This window comes from Protomyctophum bolini, assembly GCF_963924005.1.
Source record: "Protomyctophum bolini genome assembly, chromosome: 4".
Lineage (NCBI taxonomy): Eukaryota > Metazoa > Chordata > Actinopteri > Myctophiformes > Myctophidae > Protomyctophum > Protomyctophum bolini.
This window is the reverse complement of record NC_137865.1, coordinates 5,256,618-5,281,734: the sequence shown is the minus strand read 5'-3', so window position 1 is coordinate 5,281,734 and position 25,117 is coordinate 5,256,618. Positions and strand designations below refer to the sequence as shown.

Here is a 25,117-nt window from a genome sequence, read left to right as displayed (position 1 = left end):
GAAATACTCAAAAGCACTTTCCACCACTGCTGATTGAAGCGGCGTGCGTGCACGGTGCTCGCCTGTTGGGTTGGCATTCTTTATGTATTATTTTATTCTCGTCCCGTGGCTCAACAGTTAATCAAACAAATCAATTTAGAATAAGGACATTTTTGCGTCCATCGGTTGATAAGGAATATATGGCTACGCTTCTCGATTATTAAATTAATCGATAAAGTCATGGATAGGATAGAGTGGACTCTTAAGGGAATAATCAGTCGCAGCCCTTAACACATTTTGTACATAATACGTCCTGAAACGTCATAAGGATTGGAACCGAGAGGTGCCTTAGACGTCTGTGGACGTCCTAGCGACGTCCAAACGACGCGGGGCGAGATAATAATATTCAGAATAATTACTTTTTTTTTTTTTTGGCATTTCGCTTTTCGCTTGCCGTATGCTAACGCTCTGTGAAACTATTAGCTTGTCATTGACTCCCATGTTAGCGCGGCGGAAAGAATGACTCGTATCTCCTCATCCAGTGCGCTCTCCGTGGTGATGAATGGATCGATATGCTGGCGCTGCGTTTCTGCTCCTCATCCGTCTCTCCCGCAAAATATGAACTATTTTTGGAGCGTATATAAATATATTAAGATGATCGGGGATTGTGATGGCACTTTGTCAGTCAACTTTTTTAAGAAAGTATTTCCGGTTCATGGCTTTCAAAATAGAAGCGATCACTACTCTGGCGATTACTCTGGCGCAAGCAGCGCCTTTATTTTGATGCAGTTCCTGTACTAAATGTGTTAATAATTTAGTGTCGACTATGAATATATGATTAACCACTTAAACCCTATACTTGGTTGCTTCTATGGGAGTCCCTGGAACAAAATATTTGAGCTGGGGGTCCGCGGCCAAATACGTATAATTTTGGGGGGGGGGTCCTTGACATGAAATAGTTTGAGCACCACTGATATAGCAACATACGTTTTTTTCTTCTCCAGAAAACTGTTAGAAGACTTAGAAGACATTTTTAGAATCGGCCTCAGCCTCTTAATGTGTCAAGTGGTTAATTGTGCTCATGTGCTTATATACCACATTTGTGACCAGATTTGACTGAGAGACTGCCATCGCGCAAATTCCAGAAAACCTTTTTCTTTTTTCTTTTTCTTTTTTTTTCTCCAAAATGAGTCGATAGCACAGGCGGACTCTTCACATACTAGAGCATCTCTGAAATAAGTGTCAGAGCTGAAATCGAAAATGCTTAAACATGTAGCTATAGGTGTAATGTTAGAGTCCACGGAAGTGAACCTTTCAAGCCTGTTTTCTCAACTCGCCGTTTCTCTGCAAGACATCACTCTATATAAGCCATATCTCCAAAACGGGTGGGTCAAACTGAAACTGTCAATTTGAAGCTATGACTCCCTGCTTTCACACGACACGAAATAACTCTTTTTTTTTGGGTCACATTTGTGACGAACAAGCTATAACGTTGTCCCTCATTACAAGGCTTTGACGTTATACGACAGTTATGTTAAACATGGGGTTGGGGAAACTGGTCCAAGGTTTTCTAGGAATCTCAGGGTCAAAGCAGTGATTCATTTTAGTACCAGTTGGGAGAGTGAAATCTGTTCCTTGTGGCCGGGCCGTATGACGCGGTCTGCTGAGATGTACATCACAGCAAGGACTCTTGTCTCATCTGCTCTGGTCTGTTGAGTGTCTAGACTCTAGACAGCATGCCTTTTACACATCCACCATCATATCGCTGCTGCTGCTGTCGGAGCAGAAACCTCATAACTCTAATGTTTAAAGGTTTTGTTTCATTATTAAAAATCCATTCTGGACGGGAACACCTTTTGGTGTTTTAACTATAAAGCATCATGTCATACTTTAGCTATCGAAAAAAAAGCTCATAGGAGCTTGCAGGTCTGCTATTTTCATTTTTTTGCGGCACAAATCTTTGAATATAATATTCTTTCAGAATACTTTTGTTTTTATTTCGACGTCAGGCCTAAATGGGTTCATGCCTTCATCATACAAAAGTGTCACAAAAAGGAAAAAATACCAGATATGCAGGCTATTTCACTATTATTATTATAATAATAATAATAAAAAGGAACTGTGTTGAACATATGAGGTTTTCAGCCGACAGTGACGATGTTATCTAGGATCAAGGCTCCAGTCAGAGCTCTAGCATGGCGTGAATGTTGCATAACAACAATGTTGATGTGATAAAAAATACTACTGTGTGGACAAGCAGACTGTCTTCACTTATCGCTATCAATAATCAGGCATGCCTGAAGAAGACATCGTGGCTGTGTTTCATTAACTCCATTGCATGCACCTGTCGCCAAAATGTCACTCTGGTGCAGCAAAAGACCTTTTATTATTATTATTATTATTATTTATTTGGATTACCTGCCAAAAAGACAACTGGAAATGGATTGTTTCACATTATGACTTGTGTGATGCAACGGCCTGTTTTTGAAGACGTTTGGAAATCTTGAACATTATTTTGTTAAACCCATTATAACCAGGAAAGCGTCCGTGTCATTTTAGATGTAGATATCTTTTTGCGTTGGCTATTCAAAAAGAGCAGATATATACTGTACAGGCTCAGCCAGCTTGTACATCTCACCGGTGTTGATTCCGTCGACTAAAACTATGACGAAAAATGTTCGTCGGCTACCTTTTTTCACTGACGAAAACTAAATGGAAACTAAATGAAAACTAAGCTATGATGACTAAAACTAAGACTATAAATATACTGACAATTTCGTCAACAAATAAAAACTAGACTAAAAGGTTATGAAGGGACTATAGTGGACAAGAGATCCAGTATAAGTCATTTTACACTTGGTCTGAATGCTGAAAATAGCAGATCTACAAGCTCACAAAGTGTCACGCTGCGACGCGTTGTGAGCTTGTAGATCTGCTATTGTCAGCAAGTGTAAAATAAGCCATTACAACGGCATCAAGGCTCGCCAAAATACATTTTTAGTAGACTAAATCAACTGTAGATTTAGTCGAATAAAATCTTATATTTAGTCACTAAAACATTCCAGGTGACTAAAATGTGACTAAACCTAAATGAAGTTTCATTCCAAAGACTATACGACTGCTGCCAAAAACAACTCATGTTTTTGAACATTCTCAAATGTGTGAGAACTGCTGATTTATATTAAGAAGACATTTTTTATAGAATTGGCCTGAGGTCTCGATGGTGTTTTAACCCATTCTGAACGGGAACCCATTTTGGTGTTAGCATCATGTTATGCTTTATAGCTATTGAAAAATAGCAGATCTACAAGCTCATAGCGCGCCACCGAGTGGCGCGCTATGAGCTTGTAGGTCTGCTATTTTTGAAAAATCGAAGAACGACTGACATTTTTAGAATCTGATCTCAGGTCAGAATGGGTTAATCAGACCAGTGTGTGTCCAGTGGAAATCTCGTATGAATCTGATCTCGGGTCAGAATGGGTTAAAGTGTCTTGACTGTCAACGTCCGCTGCCGATGCTGAAGTATTGTGGTTCCTTCCCAACAGTCCCACCTGGTGGCCGCCTTTGAGCAGAGTCTGGGCAACATGACGGTCAGGCTGCAGAACCTCACCACTGCTGCTGAACAGAAGGTAAGGTGGAGATGGCTGAGAGAGAGAAAGGACGACAAGGGGGAAAGAGTGAGAGAGTTAGAGAGTGAGTTGAGTGAGTGAGGGGGCTGAGTGAGTGAGTTGAGTTGAGTGAGTGAGGAGGGTGAGTGAGTTGAGTGAGTGAGTGAAGCCCATCGCACACCGCCTGCGACCGTCTGTGTTCTACCGGCGCGCCGGGCGACGCGGCGGACGGAGCCGGTGTGCGATAGCTTCATTGAAAATAATGGAGGCGGCTGTGTGGTGGGCTTGAGTGAGGAGGGGGTTGGGTGAGTGAGTGAGTAAGTAGAGTGAGTGAGGTGAGTGAGTGAGAAAATGTACTGCAGTTTTTCCCAAAGTGGGGTCTGGGGACCCCCAGGGGTCCATCAGGGAGTTCCAGGGGGTACCTATAGCTAAATGATAGTTTGGAACAAAATGGACCCTTATGTGTCTGTAACTCTGAGAGCGTACAAATGGAACATTTGTACGCTCTCAGAGTTACATTAACATTGATTTTACAATATAAATTGGGGGTCCATTTGTCTCTGTCTGTCTGTCTGTCATAACATGCGGCAGCATGTCCAACTTTGTTGTAAAACGTGACAAAGAAGTTATTAACCAGCTGTGCATGCTCCTCTCTGGGTCACGCAGAGTGTGGTGTCGTGAGGGTTGTGATATGGTTATACGGCGCTCGCTGACCTCTGACCTTCTTGCGTAACATTCCACCCACCCTGTGCTCCAGGACAGTGAGCTGAGCGAGCTGAGGCGGACCGTCGAGGAACTCAAGAAGCACACCAACAACAGGACTCAGGCCGCCATTAACACTGCTGTTAACACCACTGAAACCTGCACGCCAGGTGAACCACGCATGCACGCACACGCACACACACACACACACACACACACACACACACACACACACACACACACACACACACACACGGGCACACGGGCACACACTCTGTAAATGACTGTGTCGATCTAAAACCACAAAGGTAACGTAAATCCATACCACAGTGGAATCTTCACTGTTTTCTTTTCTAAGCTGCTTCGAAAGAATAATAACTTTTTACCAGCTGAGAGCTGGTCAGTCACTGACTGTGAAACTAACGCGTGCCCCATGAACTTAACAATGATACATTCATAATGATACTACCTTTCATATAATCACCAACATGAATTATTTGTTTGTTTGAAAGTTTTGAAATGCATTGTTTTCAGCTGGTTATTATCCACGACGTATGAATTCTTGTTTAACCCATTTTGGGGCGGGGAACCCCTTTTGGTGTTAGCGTTATGCCATGCTTTAGCTATTGAAAAATAGCAGATCTACAAGCTCCTACGAGCTTGTATAGATCTGCTATTTTTGAGAAATCGAGAAAATATTTAGTTCAGAAAACTGGAGGATTTAGAATAATTTTTTTAATGTTTTGAGGTCAGGCCTAAATGGGTTAAATAATGGACTATTATTATTAAACGTGTTGCTGCGTCTCTCCCCTCCCCTCTCCACAGACACGGGCTCAGAGCAGGGCAGCACGGTCAGCGGGGGTTCGGACGGCTCGGAGTCCTCCATGGTCCGCCAGCCGTCCACCGACAGCGTGACCAGTCTGACCAGCGCCAACAGCCGCACCAGCCGCTCCTCCAGCCTCAGCAGCAGCAACAACGACCTCCGCAACAGCCACGCCGCCGGCAACGTCAACAAGAAGAAGACCAAGAACTGGGTAAGAGGAGAAGAATGACTGCCATGACGCCTTCGTGCGTGTGCGTGCGTGTGCATGTACGTGTGTGTGTGTGTGTGTGTGTGTGTTTGTGCGTGCGTGCGTGCAAAAAATCATTGTTTCGGCCACTGTTGAATGGACTGGACTTGCTGGATGTTGAAAAGCCGGTCGTTAGGGCCGATTCATACTCCTATTTTAGAGCCGAATAAAAGTCGGTTCGCCTCTGTAGAGCCTATACAATGTGACGTCATTTGAGGTTCGGGGGGGGGGGCGGGTACCGTCCTAAAGTCGTCTCTTCGGTGCTACTGACGAAAAGTTCTGACGAGCACTACAGCGCCGAAACAGCGGTAAAATAGGAGTATGACGGCCCCTTTGTCTAACTTTTGTTTTCGCTATAAGGTGCCATACCTTGCTTTTTGAAGGCCAGCATCAGTTTTCCATATTATTTTTTCTGAAAAACCTATGTTTCTATATCAGTGGTTTTCAAACTATTTAATTTCAAGGACCCCCCCAATATCATATGTACTTGGCTGCCGATCACCCTATCTGAAAATGTGTTGTTCCAGGGACCCCTCCCCAGAAGCAAAGATTTGAGTTAAAAATGTTCACTCTGAAAATATATATTCAAAGATTTGCATCACATTTTCACGATTCTTCCAAAAATAGCAGACCTACAAGCTCGTAGCGTGGCACTCGGTGCTGCGCTATGAGCTTGAAATCTGCTCAATAGCTGAAGTATAACATAATGCTTGAAACACCTCCGGGAACTATTTTTGGGGTTGTTGTTGCTATATACATAGCAACAACTAGCATAGTATAATAGCAACATACTACTTTTTTTGGTAAGTTTTGAATACATATTTGTTCATATACGTTTTTCAGAATCGGCCTCAGGTCTAATTGGCTTCAAACCGGAAAAGTGTAATTTTCGATATTCTTTGGGGAAACTTGTGGCGAAATACATAATTATCATTTTGGAGGTCCTTGGTAGAAAAGGTATGAGAACTACTAGAAGGCATTTGTAGAATGGACTATCAGTCTGTGGGTTAATGTTCACAGTACGTGCTTGCCTTTTCTTTGTGTGTGCAGGGTTGCCAGGGTACACTGGGGGCGAACATCTTTGTGTATTCAACCCCCCTTGACCTTATCCCCCTGATAAAACTCTTCCAGATTACCTATACCTACAACACACAACACCTTGGTTCATCGTGATGTCTGGTTCTGTAATCGGGATAGTTTTTTTATTAGTATTATAATTAGTTCATGTTTTGTTAACATCAGGAACCTTGTTCGAGTGTACTTCATTGTAGGTTTTTGCTATTTTGAAAAACATTAAAAAATAATTAAAATAGCCAGTCTATAAGCTCACAACGTGTCTATGTAGATTGGCTACTATTTTAAATTGTGTTTCAAAATAGCAAATTATGGCTAATGAATTTAGGGACGCACGATAGGGCACGATAGGGCCCCAAATGTGGCTTCCAGTAAGAAAAATAATATTATCTGTAAGAATATATAATAATATAATAATTCTGAGATTTGCGCCACATTGGGCGCACTTTAATTTTTTTTTTAAATAGCTAAGTATCAAATAATGCTTTAAATGCCAGAATAAGCACTGTCCAGTGCTTCTCTTTTTTTTTTTACTCGAGATACACTCGAGATACACCAAAAATGTAATTTCTTCATGAAATGGATAACGGTATTCTCACTGAGACGTTCTTTGTCTGTGACACCAAAAGCGGGTCATGCATGCTGCAATGATTGAGAAACACTGTATCATTCTAAGAACAGAAATTGCTGTTTGTTCGTAGCTAATACACCTATAATAACCTCTCTGATAGTCTTGTCTAGTTGAGTTCCTGTGGGAAGAGAGGAGTGCTGTTGCCAGGGGGCGTAACAATACCGTGACGCAGACAACGCGACTGCGTGGGGGTGGCCCAGAGCCAAGGGGGCAAAAAGCCGTGCCGTCTGTAAAATAAAATAATAATACATAGACGCAATGACAGTTTAGTTGAACAAAGTTTTGGCGGAGCCTGGTGGTGGCTGCTGCTATAGCCACACACCATACCATAGACCAATTATTTTAGTTTACAAACCTTGGGACTGGGCGCACGGGTGACCGTTGTAATCAATTCCCAACAGATCTCCAAACCTGTTGTCTTAGGGAGCGCTGGTTTCAGTCCATTCAACCTCCTCTCGTGTGTTGGCTAGTGAGGTGCCATAGACGTGAGGTGCACCCTAGGAGACATTTATATACTTCAAAGCGCAACAGTGTCGCGCACAGAGAACAGCTGATATACAAGCTCACATCGCATCACGAATGCGACTGTTGTGAGCGTAGAGGTCTGCGTGCGGCGTGGCACCATCGCGGGACGAAGCGTACATTATACTTGATGGGCTGCAGGTGCGCGTGCAGCCGCGGACAAACATAGGCTCTGCTGCCATCATGAGCACACCTCCCGTTCTTATAACGGCGACTGGAGGTGTGGTTTTGAGGACAACTGTTTTGAATTGCTATATTATTGTTCAAACACAACAGAAACCAATGGATTATAATATATTTCAAGAGTGAGAGAATACAACAAAGATCCTATTCATTCTTCCTCCTCCACACTGGGAGAAAAACAGCATCTGAAAGTTCGATGGGGGATTTCGGGGGCACTCGCTGATCAGCCTGCGTCAGGGCCCAGTGACATCGAGTTACGCCCCTGGCTGTTGCACAAATTGTCCCTGATTGTTGTCCCGGTCGTGTTTTGTCTTTCTCCTCTCGCTGTAATGTGACAGGTCTGTGAGGTAAGGCAAAATATATAATTAGTATTTATTATAAAGTAACAAAATTGCCAATAAAACTAAAAACGTTGTCCCTTCTCTTTTGTTATACCGTCTTCATTCCGTCTTCCACCTCCAGCTGCGCAGTTCCTTCAAGCAGGCCTTTGGAAAGAGGAGGACTCAGAAAGCGGTCTCGTCCCATTCGGACGTGGAGGACTCCTCCTCTCTGCCCACCACCACCAACTCCAAGCTGTCCTCCTCCTCCGGTCAGAGAAAACAACAACAACAGAACACAGAAGGTCCCATGAAGGCGTCTTCTTCCCAACACAACCAGAATGTCTCTAAGGCCTCCCACAATCCCATCAGAACAGGATTGGGGAGCCCCCATTCCGGCTCTCTGTAAGTCTATAGTCTGGATGTATAGTTACAGTAGCTGCAACTTCCCCTTTAAAGCAGTGGTTCTCAACCTTGTCTGGCCCACGACCCCCCCCCCAAAATAATCATGTTTGAACTGGTGTTATGATTACGTCCTCTGGTGACGTTCAGGACCAGAGTGTAGAGTAGGAGAGTAGCGACACACTTTGATCTCGCCACAAAGCGGGTGCCTATGGGCTATACATAGTTCCAAACATTGCTCCTATGGCTGGAACTATCCCATTGAGATAGAATGAGCACTGCCGCATTCCATTGTTACTATGAGAGTCAACGCTAGTGTCGCGCCACTCTCTTACTATTATTACTTTGTTCAGGACTAGGCCAAATCACAGCCCATAATGCGGACGATCTTTACGTCATTTCCAGGACGTCTTCTCCAGTTGAAATAATATGTTTGTTAGTTAGTTAGTTAGTTTCATTTATTGTCCACGTGTGGAAATTCGTCTTCGGTCTCAACAGTAAAAAAACAAACGGTTACAACAACAGCAACAACACTTAACACAATTATTTTTGGCAAATGGCAAAAAAGTGCAGGACAACAGTGGCAAATACATTGGAAAAACAAACAAATCTAGCGAGACATGGTATCATTTAGTGCCTTAATGGCATTTGGTATTTTTTAATATATAATAAATATAGCTTTATTCTGGGCCAGATCTGACTAGTTATGATATGACTTAGGTTGATTTGCAGATCAGCTATTTTCCCAATCTTGGACGCTTTCTTATACTTTTTTTTTTGACAACTTTTGGCCAGTTTTATAGTAGTATAATTCGTTGATTACATTTGATGCAGTAATGGTCTTCTTTCGTTTAATTTAATTTGGGTTTTTTGGTGTGTGTCCCAGATAATGTGCGGACCCACATGTTGAGAACCACTGCTTTGAAGGACCATATCGGTATCTATACATGTCATTGTCTATTCCAGCTTACAGTAGGTCTATATAACGTACATAACGCACACCATTTACCTGTTAATTACCTTTGACATCACATTAGTTTGATTTAGTTATTTTGTCCAAAAATGTATTGGATTTACTGAATAGTTTAGTTTGTTTATTTCGGTATGGCATGATTCTGAACATCTACTTTAGTCTGCAAGTAGATTTTCATACCATCCAAAAAGTATAGTGTCAAAGTAATGTGAATATTTAGTCAATGGGCTCAACATGCCAAAACCACCGGCATGGTCCTTTAAATATAAAGATGATATTTTACCATGATATTTGACCATATTTTAGCCACACTCGTCTGTCAAAACCCAACTGTTTTAGTCGTTTCTTAACTTTCTTTCATTTATTCTATGTTGTGTTGTGTTTATGCACATGTGTTTGTGTAGTCCCTGTCTGCCCCCTGCTGGCGGAGGCTGGGCTTACAGCTCACTGTTGAGGACTGGCTCTTTGGCTCGGTAAACTGGCCTCAAATTAAATAATAATAATAATTATAATTAAGCAATAATAATCAATTAAATCACGGGTTTAGAGGTGCCACAAAAGGCAATAATCAATCAATCACAGGTTGTAACTGTAGGTCCTCAGACCCTCAAAGTAATTAAAGGTTTGTTGAATGAACGGAGACTTTGCACAGCTTGATGATGGGACTGTGATGGACTGTTGTTTGCTGAAATGCACAAACCTCTGTCTGCATGCGGCATGCAACCTCAGGTATATAATCGGCAAAGCCTTCCTCCCTAATTGTTCTCCCTTTCTCACCAGTCTTCACAATGGCCGCCATGGTAGATGTCCCAATTATCTTGCAACTTTGCTACAACTATCCGCTACATACTGCAACCAACAATCTCTTCTTTCTCAAAAACAATAAATTTAAACTTAAATAGAACACACAACTTTTAAATCCGTCAGATTAAATATTTGAACCATTTGGTGTCTGGAAAGGAAAGACATGATTGATTGATTGATTGAAAAGAAACATCTCTCAAAGATGGAAAGGCAGTGCGGCAGTATAGTGCAACAAATAAAGCAGTAAAAATGGGACATCTGCAATGGCTTTTATCTGCACGGTACTCCAAATCTAAGTGGAATCAAGTAACTATAGTTTAGGGAATATCTGGGTCTGATGGGAGTGGAGGACTTGATTTCATTTGACATTTATAATGGACACGTGATTTAATTTACAACACATGATTCACTGACTTTGGGGCTTTGGGTCTGGCAATTTCCACAAGTGAAATGAAAACAGTTAACACTGTACATGCTGTACATAACAGATGTTTTCCCACCAAGACCTGCCCTACAGAAGCTGCTTCAATTACAGTGGTTCTGTTTTGTTCTGCTTTTAACTGTGTTTTGTACTGTTTTTTTTTACCTGTACGGCGACCTTGAGTGCCCTGAAAGGCGCCTTATAAATATAATGTATTATTATTATTATTATTATTATTATTATTATTAAACCTTTCAGGGTCGACACTCAAAAGGGAGATATGAGACCAGGGACCCAAACTAGTGAAAATTGCAGATATAGATGCGAGCACACAACACAACGTGTGCTCCCCCGTTTGCAAGCTTGTAGATGGGGCCATTTTCACTACTTCTTAATTATTTTTTATGTATAGATTTATTTGTTTGTTTTGTTTAAGATGTTATACTTTTATACTTTTTATATATATAAAAAAATATTTTTTAGATAGTTATATTGATATTTTAAACGTAGGAAAATAAAGTGTATTTTTTTTACTCGAGGTCGTCGTGACTCATACAAACTGGTCCCAGTGTTTTGGGGAATAGCGAAGTTTAACCCATTTAAGGCCTGACGTCGACATTAAGAAAATGTCTTCTAAATCATGACAGTTTTCTGAAAAAAACCTTTTTATTTCTCTACAGTATATCAGTAGTGGTGCTCAAACTATTTCATATCAAGTAACCCAAAAAATGATATGAAATTGGCCACTGACCCCCATCTGAAAGAACATACATTCAAAGATTTTCGCCACATTTTCACGATTTTTCCAAAAAATAGCAGACCTATACAAGCTCGTAGCGCGGCACTCGGTGCCGCGCTGCGATCTTGTAGATCTGCCATTTTCCAATAGCTAAAGCATAACATAATGCTTAAATCACCAAAAGGGGTTCCCGCCCCGAATGGGTTTTTAACGGACTATAGAATCAAAATATGTTTTGTATTGTGTTCAGGATCTCGGAGGGTGTCTCTGCCAGCGAGGAGAGAGAGACGGTGATGCAGCTTCGCACTGAACTGAGAGACAAAGAGATGAAGCTGACCGACATCAGGCTGGAGGCTCTGAGTTCGGCCCATCAGCTGGACACCTTACGGGAGGCTATGACGCGCATGCAGGTATACAGCGTTCATACATATTAAGTCATTGTAAACTTGTTAGAAATTATTAACTAACCAGATCAAAGCTCCAGCTCTCCCTGAGGATACATTGCACCAGCATGTTCTGTTGGAATACTGCACAACTCACCCCGGTGCTTGCCCGTTTTTCCTCCCGGAATTTTCACCAGTGAGGGGGGGTAACTAGGTAATATGCAATTGGCTGTTTGTATTCTTTTTGGAAAAATATAAAAAAAGATACTCCTGTGGAAAGGCTATATTATTTTACTTATATTGACCCTATATAAAATGTAGTATTATTTAGTATATGTAAGGTTTTGCACACTCAAATGGTACCTCGTGAGATAATCCCCACATAATGTATCCTACAACAACTTATGTGAACAGACTTCACTGTAGTAGCTTTTCATAAATTATATTTGCACTTAGGCTGTTCTGCTGTCATGAAAGTTTATAGTTAGAGACATTCAAAGTCCAGCCGTCTGCTGTCCAGCCTCTCCCACCCCTCACTGGGGAGAATTCTGGGAGGAAAACAGAAACGGGGTGAGTTGTCGTGATACCTTCTGTTGCATATTTTTCCTACTTACTTTGCGTATTATTCAAAAATGTTCATTTCATTGCACTACTAGGGCCATGGATGGACCCCGTCCCCCATATAACTCTGAGAATGTACAAAATGAATCAAATGGTCCATTTGGTTCCATTGACGATCATTCAGCTCAGGCCCCAATTGGAACCCCTCAATAAAAGACTTTAGTCGACTAAAAGTTCCTTGATGGCATCGTAATGAAAGATTTTTACACTTGGCTGCATGCTGAATATAGCCGATCTACGAGATTTAGTCGCCGAAATGAACACTGGTCTGTATCAGTGTTGTTTTTTGCAGCAAATTTAGATTTTAGTTTCAGTCATATAGTCTCTTGAATAGTCTTTTTGAATAGTCACCCAGAATGTTTTAGTCTAGTTTTAGTCAACTAAATATAAGATTTTAGTTGACTAAATCAACTGTAGATTTACAGTAGTCAACTAAAATGTATTTTGGCGAGCCTTGATGCCGTCGTAATGACTGTTTTTACATTTGCTGAAAAGTGTAAAATGACTACTGGATCTCTTGTCCACTATAGTCCCTTCCTAACATTTTTGTGTAGTTTTTTTTTGTTGACGAAATTGTCAATATATTCAGTCTCAGTTTTAGTCATCAGAGCTTAGTTTTCATTTAGTTTCCATTTCGTTTTTCGTCGGTGAAAAAAAGGTAGTCGACGAACATTTTTCGTCTTAGTTTTATAGTCGACGAAATGAACACTGGCCTGCTGTATCCACACAACATGGAGAGATGGAGGCACTGAGGCAGGAGAACGTGAGACTGAAGGTGGAGACAATATTCAGTCTCAGTTTTAGTCATCGTGGCTTAGTTTTCATTTAGTTTCCATTTAGTTTTTCGTCAGTGAAAAAAAGGTAGTCGACGGACATCTTTCGTCTTCGTTTCATAGTCGCCGAAATGAACACTTGCCCTGTATCCACACAACAGGGAGAGATGGAGGCACTGAGGCAGGAGAACGTGAGACTGAAGGTGGAGACACAATTTGTTGACGAAATTGTCAATATATTCAGTCTCAGTTTTAGTCATCATGGCTTAGTTTTCACGTAGTTTAGGTTTTCATCAGTGAAAAAAGGTAGTCGACGGACATCTTTCGTCTTCGTTTCATAGTCGCCGAAATGAACACTTGCCCTGTATCCACACAACAGGGAGAGATGGAGGCACTGAGGCAGGAGAATGTGAGACTGAAGGTGGAGACCCAACAACAACAACACGACGACCAGCAGCAGCAGCAGCACAGCGTTGTGAACCCCGGGAGCCTGCAGACGCCTGCAGCAGCAGCAGCACAGCAGAGCAGCCTCCTCCTCCTCCAGTTCAACCACAACCACCACAACCACAACGCGTACCTGAACCAGCAGCAGCAGAACCACGGTGGCTCACAGCAGCCCAACGGCCGGCTGCAGCACAGCGCCCTCTACAGAGGAGGAGGAGGAGGAGGCGTGGTGGTGGAAGGAGGAGGAGGAGGAGGAGAAGGAGGAACGCAGCCCTGCGCGGTTCACACTCAGAACCAGCACGCTTCTTCAAACGTCACAGAGTCGACTACTGGCCTGGGTAAAAGAAGTCGGCCATATTGAATATTATAGATGGATGGATGGGGTGGGATAATAAGAAAAAGGATGCAGCTAAGGAAAAATTGAGTCATTCACATTGTACTAAAAAATTCTCTCATTGAGAGAATTTGACTAATGACTAATCTGACTAGTCTGCAAGTTTCACTTGGCATTTCAGTGAAACATCAGCAAATTGTCCAAGCATTGTCACAGACAACAAAGAAGGGGGGGGGGGGGGGGGGTTTCCCAAGTGTGGAACGCTAGGCTAGGGGTGTAACGATAATAGTAACTGCATCGAAAAATCCATTTTAATTTCAATAATCGAAGTATATCGAAATGAAAACTGCAACATCTACTATGTATCGTATCGCTTTGCGCAATGGAAATAATCGGTATCGAATCGTTTCGCTATGCAATTAATCGATTGTATCAATACAATTATTAGTATTTATATAGTATTTAGCAATTTTTTAAAAAAAAGTGAAAAAGAGGGGTTTAATTACTTAAAGTATATTATATTCAGTGATTTCACTTAATTCAAATATCACTTATTTTTTTGTTTTGTTGTGATAATCCTCTCTACTATAGAGTGTGCTGACCATATAAGCAGTTCCTCCCTGTCCCCAGTTAACCCCTGGGGGTCAGAAAACCTTAGGTTTCGTTTTTGACTCTCTATCCTGATTGGACGAAGGCTTATGTCCCACAGCCAAAAACGAAACCTATGGTTTTTTGAGTGAAATCACTTAATATACCTTTAATTTAAAATAATGTCAATGTATTTTAAACGGTCTACTCTATCGATTTCAAATCATTGAATCGTATCGTATCGTATAAAGAACCAATATCGTCCATGTATCGTATCGTCAACCATGTATCGTGATACGTATCGTATCTATGTTAAAATGTATCGTTACACCCCTACGCTAGGCACATCAGGCACAACAAAGGGGAAAATATCAGGAATAGAAAAGGGTGAAGAATGAAGATGGTTAGGTGTCATGTCTGTATAATGCAGAAAAACCAAAAAACCTACTACATTGTAGTCTCTGTGTTGCGTTGCAGACATGCTGCTCTTGGACGGTGCAGAGAGCGGCAGCAGGAAAGAAGGCCGACATGTCAAAGTGGTGGTGTCTCTGTCTCACAGGAGCAACACACCAGACACACAGGTACTGTAGTACCAGGGGTCCTTGAGGGAGTTCCAGGGAGTTCCCAGCTAAATGATAGTTTGGAACCAAATGGAGCCAATATGGGTCTGTAACTCTGAGAGTGTGCAAATGGAACAAAATTGACTCTCAGAGTTAAATTAATGAGTATCATGTTTGAGGTCCTTGACATGAAAAGGTTTGGGAACCACTGCTGTACCCCACATTATTTTTTGGGGGGGGTCCCCAGATGATTAGCTTTATAAACAGTAAACAAACCAACATACAGTATAAGTGTAGTATACAGCATTGGTTCCCAACCTTTTTATGCCACCTCAGAAAATATTTGGCTCCCCCACGTACCACCATAATAACTGATATAATATACAGGAGTGTATACCTGCCTTTTTATTCCATCCCTAAGCCAATAATGCTGCTGCTCTGACAAAACTATGTCTAATCACTAATCGGCACAACTGATGGTATTTCGAATTAATCCGTTCTCAAATATTTTAGTGTGTCTGTCATGCTCATTTCAACACGGCTGGATAGCCTAGCTATGTCAGAAGAACTACCTGTAGTAATATACAAATATTTCATTCCACTTTTGTCTTTTTTTGTACAGTATGTGGACCATGGTGACATTGATCAATTCTTGATAAAAAAAAAGCTTCTAATATATTATTTATGCCCCAAAATCTATAAATCTCACACTATTAAGGCAACCTGCACAAGGTGCCCTTTTTCACTTGAGCATCCACTGTGCACGCCACTGTTTTATAACTATTTGCACCGCAAGACACCATCGTGAAAGTCTTGACTGAATTTGGCGATCATGTCTCTATTTGTGAACTCATATTTCAACATAAAGGTGAAAAAGGGTATTTAGAGAATTACTACATTTGAGGAGTAAACTCACTCATTTTCTGTGTACAAATCATGCGTGTTATTTTGGGTTGGTGTTCCAGGAGGACAATGAGACGCAGTTCCTGATTGGCTGCATGCGGGTGAGTGGGCGGACCCGGTGGGACGTTCTGGATGGAGTGGTGCGGAGTCTGTTCAAGGTAAAAGAAAAATCCATCCATTAGATTCTATTTGACTTTAGTTATCTTGTTAACCCTCTGACTGGATAATCTTAATAACATCTTATTGTGCATTGGGCCAGACTTTTTGAATGACAATAGAAATATGTGCGATATGACCACAATGTCATGAAATGTCTCATTTTCAAGCTGCATGTCTGTACTTTACAATGAAAAAATAATTATGATTCTAGCATTTTCCATTGTTTACTAATAAGCATTTTAATACACCTTGGTTTCACTGTTCACTGAAACCAAGGTGTACTAAAATGCTTATAAGTAAACAATGGAAAATGCTAGAATCATAATAACTTTTCCATTGTAAAGTACAGACTTGCAGCTTTAAAATGAGACATTTCGTGACATTGTGGTCATATCTCACATTTTTTGATTGCCATTCAAATAGTCGCCAAGTTTCATTCCAAAGAGTTTCATTCCAAAGACTAGTGACTATAAAACTAAAATAGAAATTTGCTGACCAAAAACAACAATGACCTCCTTCCTTCCCTCTCTTCCCTCTGGCCTGTCTGCTGGGTATATAGGAGTATGTCCTCCACATAGACCCTGTGGGCCAGCTGGGTCTGTCCAGTGACAGCGTCCTGGGCTACAGCATCGCGGACGTCCACCGTCACCCCGGCTTACAGACGCCGGAACTGCTGCCCTGCGGATACCTGGTGGGAGACAGCGACACCATATCTGTCTCTCTGAAAGGTACACACAGTCCTGTCTGTCTGTCTGTCTGTCTGTCTGTCTTGTCTGTGGACATTTGAAGAGGTCATAGCCATGTGATATATATAAAAGCTTAATTTATACCAGAAACAGACCCATGTATACATGTGTACATTTTGGCCGACAGTCATTCTCTTTTTTTCTTTTTCTTTTTGCCAAACCTGTTGTGAGCTTGGTAGATCGGCTATTTAATGTAGACTAGCGAAAGCAGAAAAGACACACTTTAGTAGAGCACCGTAAAGTCTGAACTCACTGTGACTGCCACTAGAGTGCGCTATTATCCCCCCCCCCCCCCCCCTGAATCACAGGTTATTTCTTGTTTTTGGATTTGGATTTCCCACAATAGGGAGAATCTTAGATGTCGTGTTCCTGTGTTCCAAGAAATGAACAAATCATCGTTAACCCATTTTGGGCAGGAACCCCTTTTGGTCTTAGCATTATGCTATATGCTTTAGCTATTGAAAAATAGCAGATCTACAAGCGGTGGCGCGCTATGAGCTTGTAGGTCTGCTATTTTTGAAAAATCGAAGAACCACTGACACAGAAACATAGCTTTTTCAGAAAACTGTCAGGATGTAGATGTAGACATTTTTTAGAATCTGATCTCAGGTCAAAATGGGTTTTAAATGCGAGTCTCTCTCTCTCTCTCTCTCTCTCTCTCTCTCTCTCTCTCTCTCTCTCTCTCTCTCTCCAGACTCGTCTCTCCAATGTGCCGACGGCCTGGCGTTCGAGACGCTGCTCCCGCTACCCATAATGCAACGGTACATCTCGCAGCTGCAGGAGCGTCGCTGCGTGGTCCTGTCGGGGCCCAGCGGCACGGGCAAGAGCTTCCTGGCCGTCCGATTGGCCGAGCACTTTGTGCTGAGGGAGGGGCTAGACGTCGCGCCGGGACTAATCACTACCTTCAGCGTCGGGGAGGACAACGTGCAGGTGTGTGTGTGTGCGTGTGTGTGTGCGTGTGTGTGTGCGTGCGTGTGTGTGTGTGTGTGCGCGTGTGTGCGTGTGCGCGTCGTTTTCTGTTTGTGTGTCGTCATTAGCCACATGAGCCATATAGCATCCCTATCTCGGGTGAACATTCGGGCGAAAAAAGCTGATCTACAAGCTACGTGAAACCACTCATCTGCCATGTGATCATGTCCCTGAGCAGGGCACCGACTGACAAACACCATGACCTGACCTCCACGTGGTTGGAAACAGAACTTGTCCTGTTCCTAACCAGTATAATGATTTTCTTTTAAAATAAAGTATAGGGTCATCTTTAATTTGTGGGTATTTGCAATCACATTCATAACACACATGTTTTCCCAGGCAAGGTTCAAAGGGTGCAAGCTTGGTTTCAACTGTCGCTCTCTCCACTTGCAATTATTCTGATACAGGAGAATTTCCAGGTCATTTCTTTGGCTAAACAATGACCAAACCGCTAAACAAACCGTGTGTGTGTGTGTGTGTGTGTGCGTGTGTGCGTGTGTGCGTGTGCGTGCGTGCGTGCGTGCGTGCGTGCGTGCGTGCGCGAACAGGAGGTCCATCAGTCTCTCTGTAAGCTGTGTGAGCTGTACAAGGCCAGTAACAGTGGGAGAGGAGGGGATAAAGTGCTGCCCCTAGTGGTGATCGTGGAGAACCTCCACAACTTCCCGTCGCCACCCACCGAGCTGATCAATGGGCTGTGTAACACCACTCAACACCACTGGTCAGTATGTGTAACGCAATGCATGCTGCATGTACAGTACTGTATGTGGACAAATACGACTAACACTCACAGCCAATTGTCTTAACTGTAACTTAATTGTCTTAAGCGTAACAGGAACATAACTACAAACATCAAAGCAAGCTTATTATTGTGTGTTGTTGTGTTGTGTTCTCCAGTCCCTACGTCATTGGAACCATGAGGCAGACCTGTCCTGCTGAGCTTCAGCCCCAGCACAGCCTCAGGTACACTACTGTCTGTCTGTCTGTCTGTCTGTCTGTCTGTCTGTCTGTCTGTCTGTCTGTCTGTCTTCTAATGCCTTCTAATGCTGGTATCTACTATAGAGCGTCGCAGTCCCGCCCCCCCTCGAGATACCCGGAAAATAAATCCCTTTGAAATCCCATTTTCCTCATAGACTTTTCAGAAAGTATTTATTTAAAGACGTTTACGCCGCGGACAAAGCCAACTCTTGTCGTGACAAATCATGACAACAAACTACAATTATTCGGGCCAAACACAGAATTAGAAAGTAGATTCTGTGATCATGATTGGCCTTCCGCCAAAATGAGCTATATTATAATGATATTGAATTGTTATATATTGTATTTGACTGGCCATCTCTCATTGGTTCTAGCTGGATCACGTGGTCCAGTAAGGCGGAGCCTGTGAAAGGCTTCCTGGGTCGTTTCCTACGCAGACAGCTTCTAGAGGCGGAGCTAAGCAGTCGCTGTCGGAACCCCGAGATGAACAAGGTTGTTGATTGGCTGCTGGCAGTCTGGCAGCACCTCGACCACTTCCTGGATGTGCACACTTCTGCAGATGTCTCTATAGGTACTGTACTGTACTGCAGATGTCTCTATGGGTACTGTACTGTACTGTACTGTACTGTACTGTACTGTACTGTACTGTACTGTACTGTACTGTACTGTACTGTACTGTACTGTACTGTACTGTACTGTACTGTACTGGTTCGTTCCCAAACCCCAAAAGAGAGATTAGATATTTGCCCGGGACCCAAACTACTAGTGAAAATAATCGATCTACAAGTAGGGCGAGCTTATGGAATTTCTTAATTCTTAACATGCACGCACTTACTCACTCACTCACGCACGCATGCGCGCACGCACACACACACACACACACACACACACACACACACACACACACACACACACACACACACACACACACACACACACACACACACACACACACACAGGGGGCCGCTCTAGTATACATTAATGTAGGAAAAGAAAAGCTCAGACAGACTAAGAGCATATATTGTCAGAAAGTGACTGTGATGCTCTTGTGCAGGGCCGGGTCTCTTCCTGTCTTGTCCCATGTCAGTGGAAGCTTCCAGATCCTGGTTTACCCGCCTGTGGAACTACGCCGTCATCCCATACTGTCTGAAGGCTCTGAGACAGGTACTGTACAAACTGTGTGTGTGTGTGTGTGTACTGTATTATAGAGCGTCGCCAGGCCCAGGAAATAATTCCCAATGCATTTTCCCCATAGACATTTCAAAAAGTATTTTATCTAAAGACCTTTTAAGCGTCGTACGAAGCCAACTCGGAGTTGTGACAAATCATGACAACAAATACAATATTTTGGACCAAACAAAGAACTTCTTCTTTCTAATTATTTGTTCGGCCCAAAACATTGTGTTTATTGTCATGATTTGACAAGAGTTGGCTTTGTCCGCAGCGTCTTTAAATAAATACCATTTGAAAAGTCTGTGGAAAATGAACGGCAGATTGTTTTCCGGGTCTCTCGAGGGGGCGGTACTGCGACGCTCTATACACTGTCATAGTTATTAAAAATCCAGCCTTCTAGTTCGTGTGTACTATTGTGTGTGTGTGTGTGTGTGTGTGTGTGTGGGGTGTGGTGTGTGTGTTTTTCTCTGGCAGCTGTCTGATGCTGGAGCAGAGTGGGAGGATCCTACTGATTGGGTGATTGCCAGCTGGCCCTGGTCCTCTGGTCCCACCCACCATGATTTGCTCCGCCTTTGTCCCAAAGACGCGTGTTTCTCTAGTAACCATGGCACGGGCTCAAAGACCGACCCAATGGTTAGTAGTATGAGTGACACGGTTGGCCTTTGTCTGTCTTGGCGTGTTTATGTGTGTCTGTTGTTTGTTTGTGTGTTCCTGTATTTATTTAGATGCACTTTTGTTTTGTACATTTGTTACAGGAAGACAGCATTTTTTATATTAATCCGTTTATGTATTTACTATTTTTAGTGGGGTTGCATACTTAGTTTAGACTAGTCATTGGTTTAGACATGGGTTAAGGTTAGGTTTAGGTGTGCTGCCCCCGTGGGAGGTTAGGTTCAGGGTGAGGGTTTGAGATGGGTTGTATAGTTCTAGGACTAATGACTGGTCTAACCAATGACTAGTCCAAACCAAAAACTGTTTAGTTGTTTGGAACTTGGAACTGGAACTTTGGAATTGTGTGCTACTGTAAAGTATCATGAGTTATGCTAAGATATAGCTGGTACTGTCCACCAAAAGGTTCAGAGACATGACATACCCAATTAATCCCTACCCTCTCACTCTCTCGCCCCCCTCCTCCCCTCAACCTCCCAAACACGTCCAGGTGTCCATGCTGCAGAAACTCAAGGACGTCACACATTGTTACCACAGCAACGGTACATATGACAGCACAGCAGAACCGGCTCCAGAGTCTGCCATTTGAAAGCTTGAATGGAATATTGGATGAAAGAGTTTTTTTTTCCTTTTTTTAGAAAAGAGTTTGCACAACAAGGTAATGGATATAATTATATTCATTTTTAAAGGGTCTATTTGGCTCCCTGACTATACAGTCAAACCTAACGAATACTTGAACAAGATGCATAATGGTAGCAAGAAACAGAAGTTCTTCCCTCAACAGAAAAGCCACGGCTGTCCTGGAGGAAGGCCTGTTTTAGTGGATAGAAGAGCACGCGTACACTATTTGGAAGTGCGAGCGTATACCTACCGATCACATTGTTCGCTTTGGGGCCTTACTCTGTGCTCTTGCAGGTTCTTGCTTTTGTCATTTGCCAGGAAAACATGTGCCAATAATGTGCATAATATCAATGACACCAGGAACCAGTGAACCAGCAACGGCTCGCTCGCTCACTTCCAGCAGCGAGGTCAGTCGTGCGACGGAGACTTTAACGTTTACAGCCGTCAACTGTGATGGAGGAGTATTGATACAGATCTTTTTGCCTGAACTGAACGACGTGAACTAAAACGGAGCCAATTTGAGCAGAAACGAGAGTGAACCTAACGGAGTGTACGCTGATCTGAACATGGCTATGATTCAAATGACGCAAACGTTTCATTTTTTTTACCCCCGGTCGGCTATCATTTCTAATTCATGCCACGGACACAGTCGCATGAAGTCACAAGTCTGGAAGTTAGAGAGCGAAAAACATGCTTTGGGGTCTGTCACGCAGTCCAACTGCCCCGGGGAGACTGTCTCGATGCCAAGATACAGCCCTTGACAGAGAAACTGTGGTGTTTTTGTTTTCACTGAAATAGCAACCGTAATGTTCTCTAGTATAGGAAGATGTTTCGCTACAAAGCCAAACGTTGCCAATGCAATACAAAAGGTGAACTGATTGTCACTTTGGTGGCCACACCAAAAAGGGGAACTCTCAGCCTAGCAGGTCCACAAAGTATGAAAAAAAACCTCCAACGATCTTATCTAATAGAGCCCGACCAATACATTGGTCACCATTTGACTTTTCTGATGACATTAGTATCAGCAATTATGCAGCCAACATGTTCCAATTTTTAACCACTTTCAATCTGGTGGCCCTATTTTGGATACTATAATGTCATTACTGGCGAAGATTTATAAATGTTTTGTCTTCAGAAATAGGTCAAATAAATCCGATAGTTCAAAATATTGCTCAAAACATTACATATCGATGTTATCGGTGGCCTATATAGGACTGTCCAAAATAGGGATATATCAGCCCCAAAGATCTGACACAGTGAGGCTCTCATATCTAAATGTCATCTGATCTCAAACATCAATGTTACGGCGTCTGACAATCTGTGTTTCCGCAAAATATACTAAGGATCAGAACTATATACAATATTCTACACTGCATGCACACCCCTGTTCCCCTTCTTAGAAGAGATTTATTTCATAATGCTTGCTATGAATGATAATAATTTTACATATTTTACAAAATGATGGTGCAATCCTCCTTCACTCTGCATAAAGTAGCTCCAAAAACAATGCAATACTGCTTGTTAAATATCCCTGTAACTAAAAGGAATGAACTCAATGTAAAGAAAGCAATGTGGTTGATGTTAAACCATCACACTGACCTTACCTCATGCATACCATCTTAAAAAAAAAACATTTTATTCTCTTTATCACTGATCATTTTGTGGTAAAAAAAGGTTATTAGAACCTCAGCTAAAGAGATACTTTGCATCAGTATTGTTAAATAATTTCTACATATTGGCAGTTTAAATTATTGCCAAATGTACAGGAAAAGGTTAGTGTGAGCTGGTTTTGAAGAAGATAATATCAACTTATTGTCAGTTTTATTAACTCAATTTCCAATAATAGACAAACCTTTCCCCACATTGTAAGTGTGTAAGAAAACCTAGTGGTGTCCTAGTACAGTATGTCTGCCCTTTATGACCCCCTTATTCCACCGGTTGATTCCCATTGGGAACTGAACCGGTTTCAGTTCTTCGGTTCAGTTCTTTTTGGTTCTTATAGTCCATGAGCCAGAGCTACAAAACGTTAATTATTAATTGAGTGGGCAAAACCATTCCTATATTAGATTTTTATCACCATGAAACTTCATTTGAATGAATTATTGTATTACACATTTAAAATAAGTAAATATGCAAATGAGGCATATATAGGAAAATATGAAAGAAAAAGAAAATATGAAAAAGCTACTACTGTGGAAGGGTTATCATATATTAATGTACTTATATTGATCCTAGGGACAATTTAATATACTGTAGGTATAGTTTTGAACACTCAATTCATAATTAACGTTCCCAATGTTGGACCTCTGGCTCATGGACTAAGAACTAAACCGGAACCAACCGGTGGAAAAGGGGTCTCTGTGAAGTCTTTAAATCATCAGGCCAGTATTAAAACATGCATAGCTCAAATTGTAGAGGAAATACTGTTAACTACATGATGTGCATTTTGATTCCCACCTCAATAGTGGAGGTGTGTGTGTGTGTGTGTGTGTGTGTGTGTGTACTTGAAGTAATTTAACTCTGCTGAACTTGAATGATTGGTGGGTTGTTTGTGTTGTGCGTTATCATTTTTAATGTATTATTGTATATGACATGTCTGACTTTGTTTTCATGTCATAATGTACAGTTTATGTACATAACCTGACTTCCTGATGTTAGTTCTTCTTTCTTTTTTTTTTTTTTTAAATGTAGACCTAGAATTTTATATTTCCATTAAGGCTTGTTTTGTAAATTGTTCCATTATTGTTAAAAGCAGATTTATAAATAAACAAATACAATGGCATTACTTTAGTGCTGTGTGTATTTCTCTTCACAAAGCAGTCGGTGACATTTTGACCTACAGTATCTACAGAAATCTAAACCCTTGAAGAGTGTACAGTAGCTGCATTGTCATGGCCAGTATCAAGTATGTCGGATATACAGACCATGACTCATATAATATCCTGTCACACATACGGGATATTAAATGGAGAATTTGAGAAACTATTGATTAATGTAGCTAAAGGTGGGTTTAAATATCCACCAAACACCAAATGATAGTCATTAACATAGTCATGTTGTGCAGGATTTACCTTCATAAACCATAATACAGTATGTTGAGTAAAAAAATAGAGGTTTTATTCCAAATCTTCCACTATTCTTCAAACTTTACCCACAGACTTTCGATGTGCTGAGTCGGGGACAAAGAAAAGAGAACACCCTCCGCTGGCTTCCCCATATAGGATAGATTTGAAGGTACTACTCATAGTTTACAAAGCACTCAACAGCCCTGCATACATAACCGATTTATAATTTACCATCATACACTCCATCCAGAACATTAAGATCCTCAACAGCAAGTTTACTAACCAGTAACCACAAAAGAAAAAAATCACACCCGTGTGAACTGAGTGGTGCAAAAAGGGAGGAGAAGATGCACGTTATCTCCCCCCACAGAGATGCCACTAAAGATGAATTACATCTGGCTGAAAATATGACCTTATTTCTAAAAATCTGTTATTTCAGTACTACACCACTAGATGGCTCCCTTGGGCCAGAACTGTTGCATCCCTCCTTGTCCCTGCTGCTGTTTCTTCTTTCATCTGTATAGCTCTCTTCAGTCTTCTCTCACACAGTATCCTCTCACTGCATTTCTGTCTCCTTCTGATTTTACTTCCTCCTTACAGTTGCCTTGTCTCCCTATATATTGTGTGTATGTCACGTTTCATGGTTTTCAGCGATAAAAGAATGATGAATTCATGCTATCCTACTATAAATCTCTGCGTACGTTCGTGT

General features: G+C 41.9%; 1 protein-coding gene across 1 annotated transcript in view; it reads left to right on the top strand.

The window, feature by feature from the left end:
* Window positions 1–23,425, top strand: part of LOC308313893 (neuron navigator 2-like) — a 62,202-nt gene extending 38,777 nt beyond the window's left edge. The window contains exons 15-31 of the mRNA XM_080761220.1: window positions 3,525–3,608; window positions 4,345–4,459; window positions 5,115–5,323; window positions 8,232–8,491; window positions 11,676–11,835; window positions 13,364–13,405; window positions 13,624–13,984; window positions 15,046–15,149; window positions 16,094–16,189; window positions 16,750–16,918; window positions 17,631–17,866; window positions 18,454–18,623; window positions 18,800–18,865; window positions 19,255–19,451; window positions 19,935–20,044; window positions 20,528–20,686; window positions 21,213–23,425. Of these exons, the coding sequence (XP_080617346.1) occupies window positions 3,525–3,608; window positions 4,345–4,459; window positions 5,115–5,323; window positions 8,232–8,491; window positions 11,676–11,835; window positions 13,364–13,405; window positions 13,624–13,984; window positions 15,046–15,149; window positions 16,094–16,189; window positions 16,750–16,918; window positions 17,631–17,866; window positions 18,454–18,623; window positions 18,800–18,865; window positions 19,255–19,451; window positions 19,935–20,044; window positions 20,528–20,686; window positions 21,213–21,311 (2,637 nt within the window). The 3' untranslated portion in view covers window positions 21,312–23,425. The remainder of the gene's footprint in view (window positions 1–3,524; window positions 3,609–4,344; window positions 4,460–5,114; window positions 5,324–8,231; window positions 8,492–11,675; window positions 11,836–13,363; window positions 13,406–13,623; window positions 13,985–15,045; window positions 15,150–16,093; window positions 16,190–16,749; window positions 16,919–17,630; window positions 17,867–18,453; window positions 18,624–18,799; window positions 18,866–19,254; window positions 19,452–19,934; window positions 20,045–20,527; window positions 20,687–21,212) is intronic.
* Window positions 23,426–25,117: the final 1,692 nt, after the last annotated feature.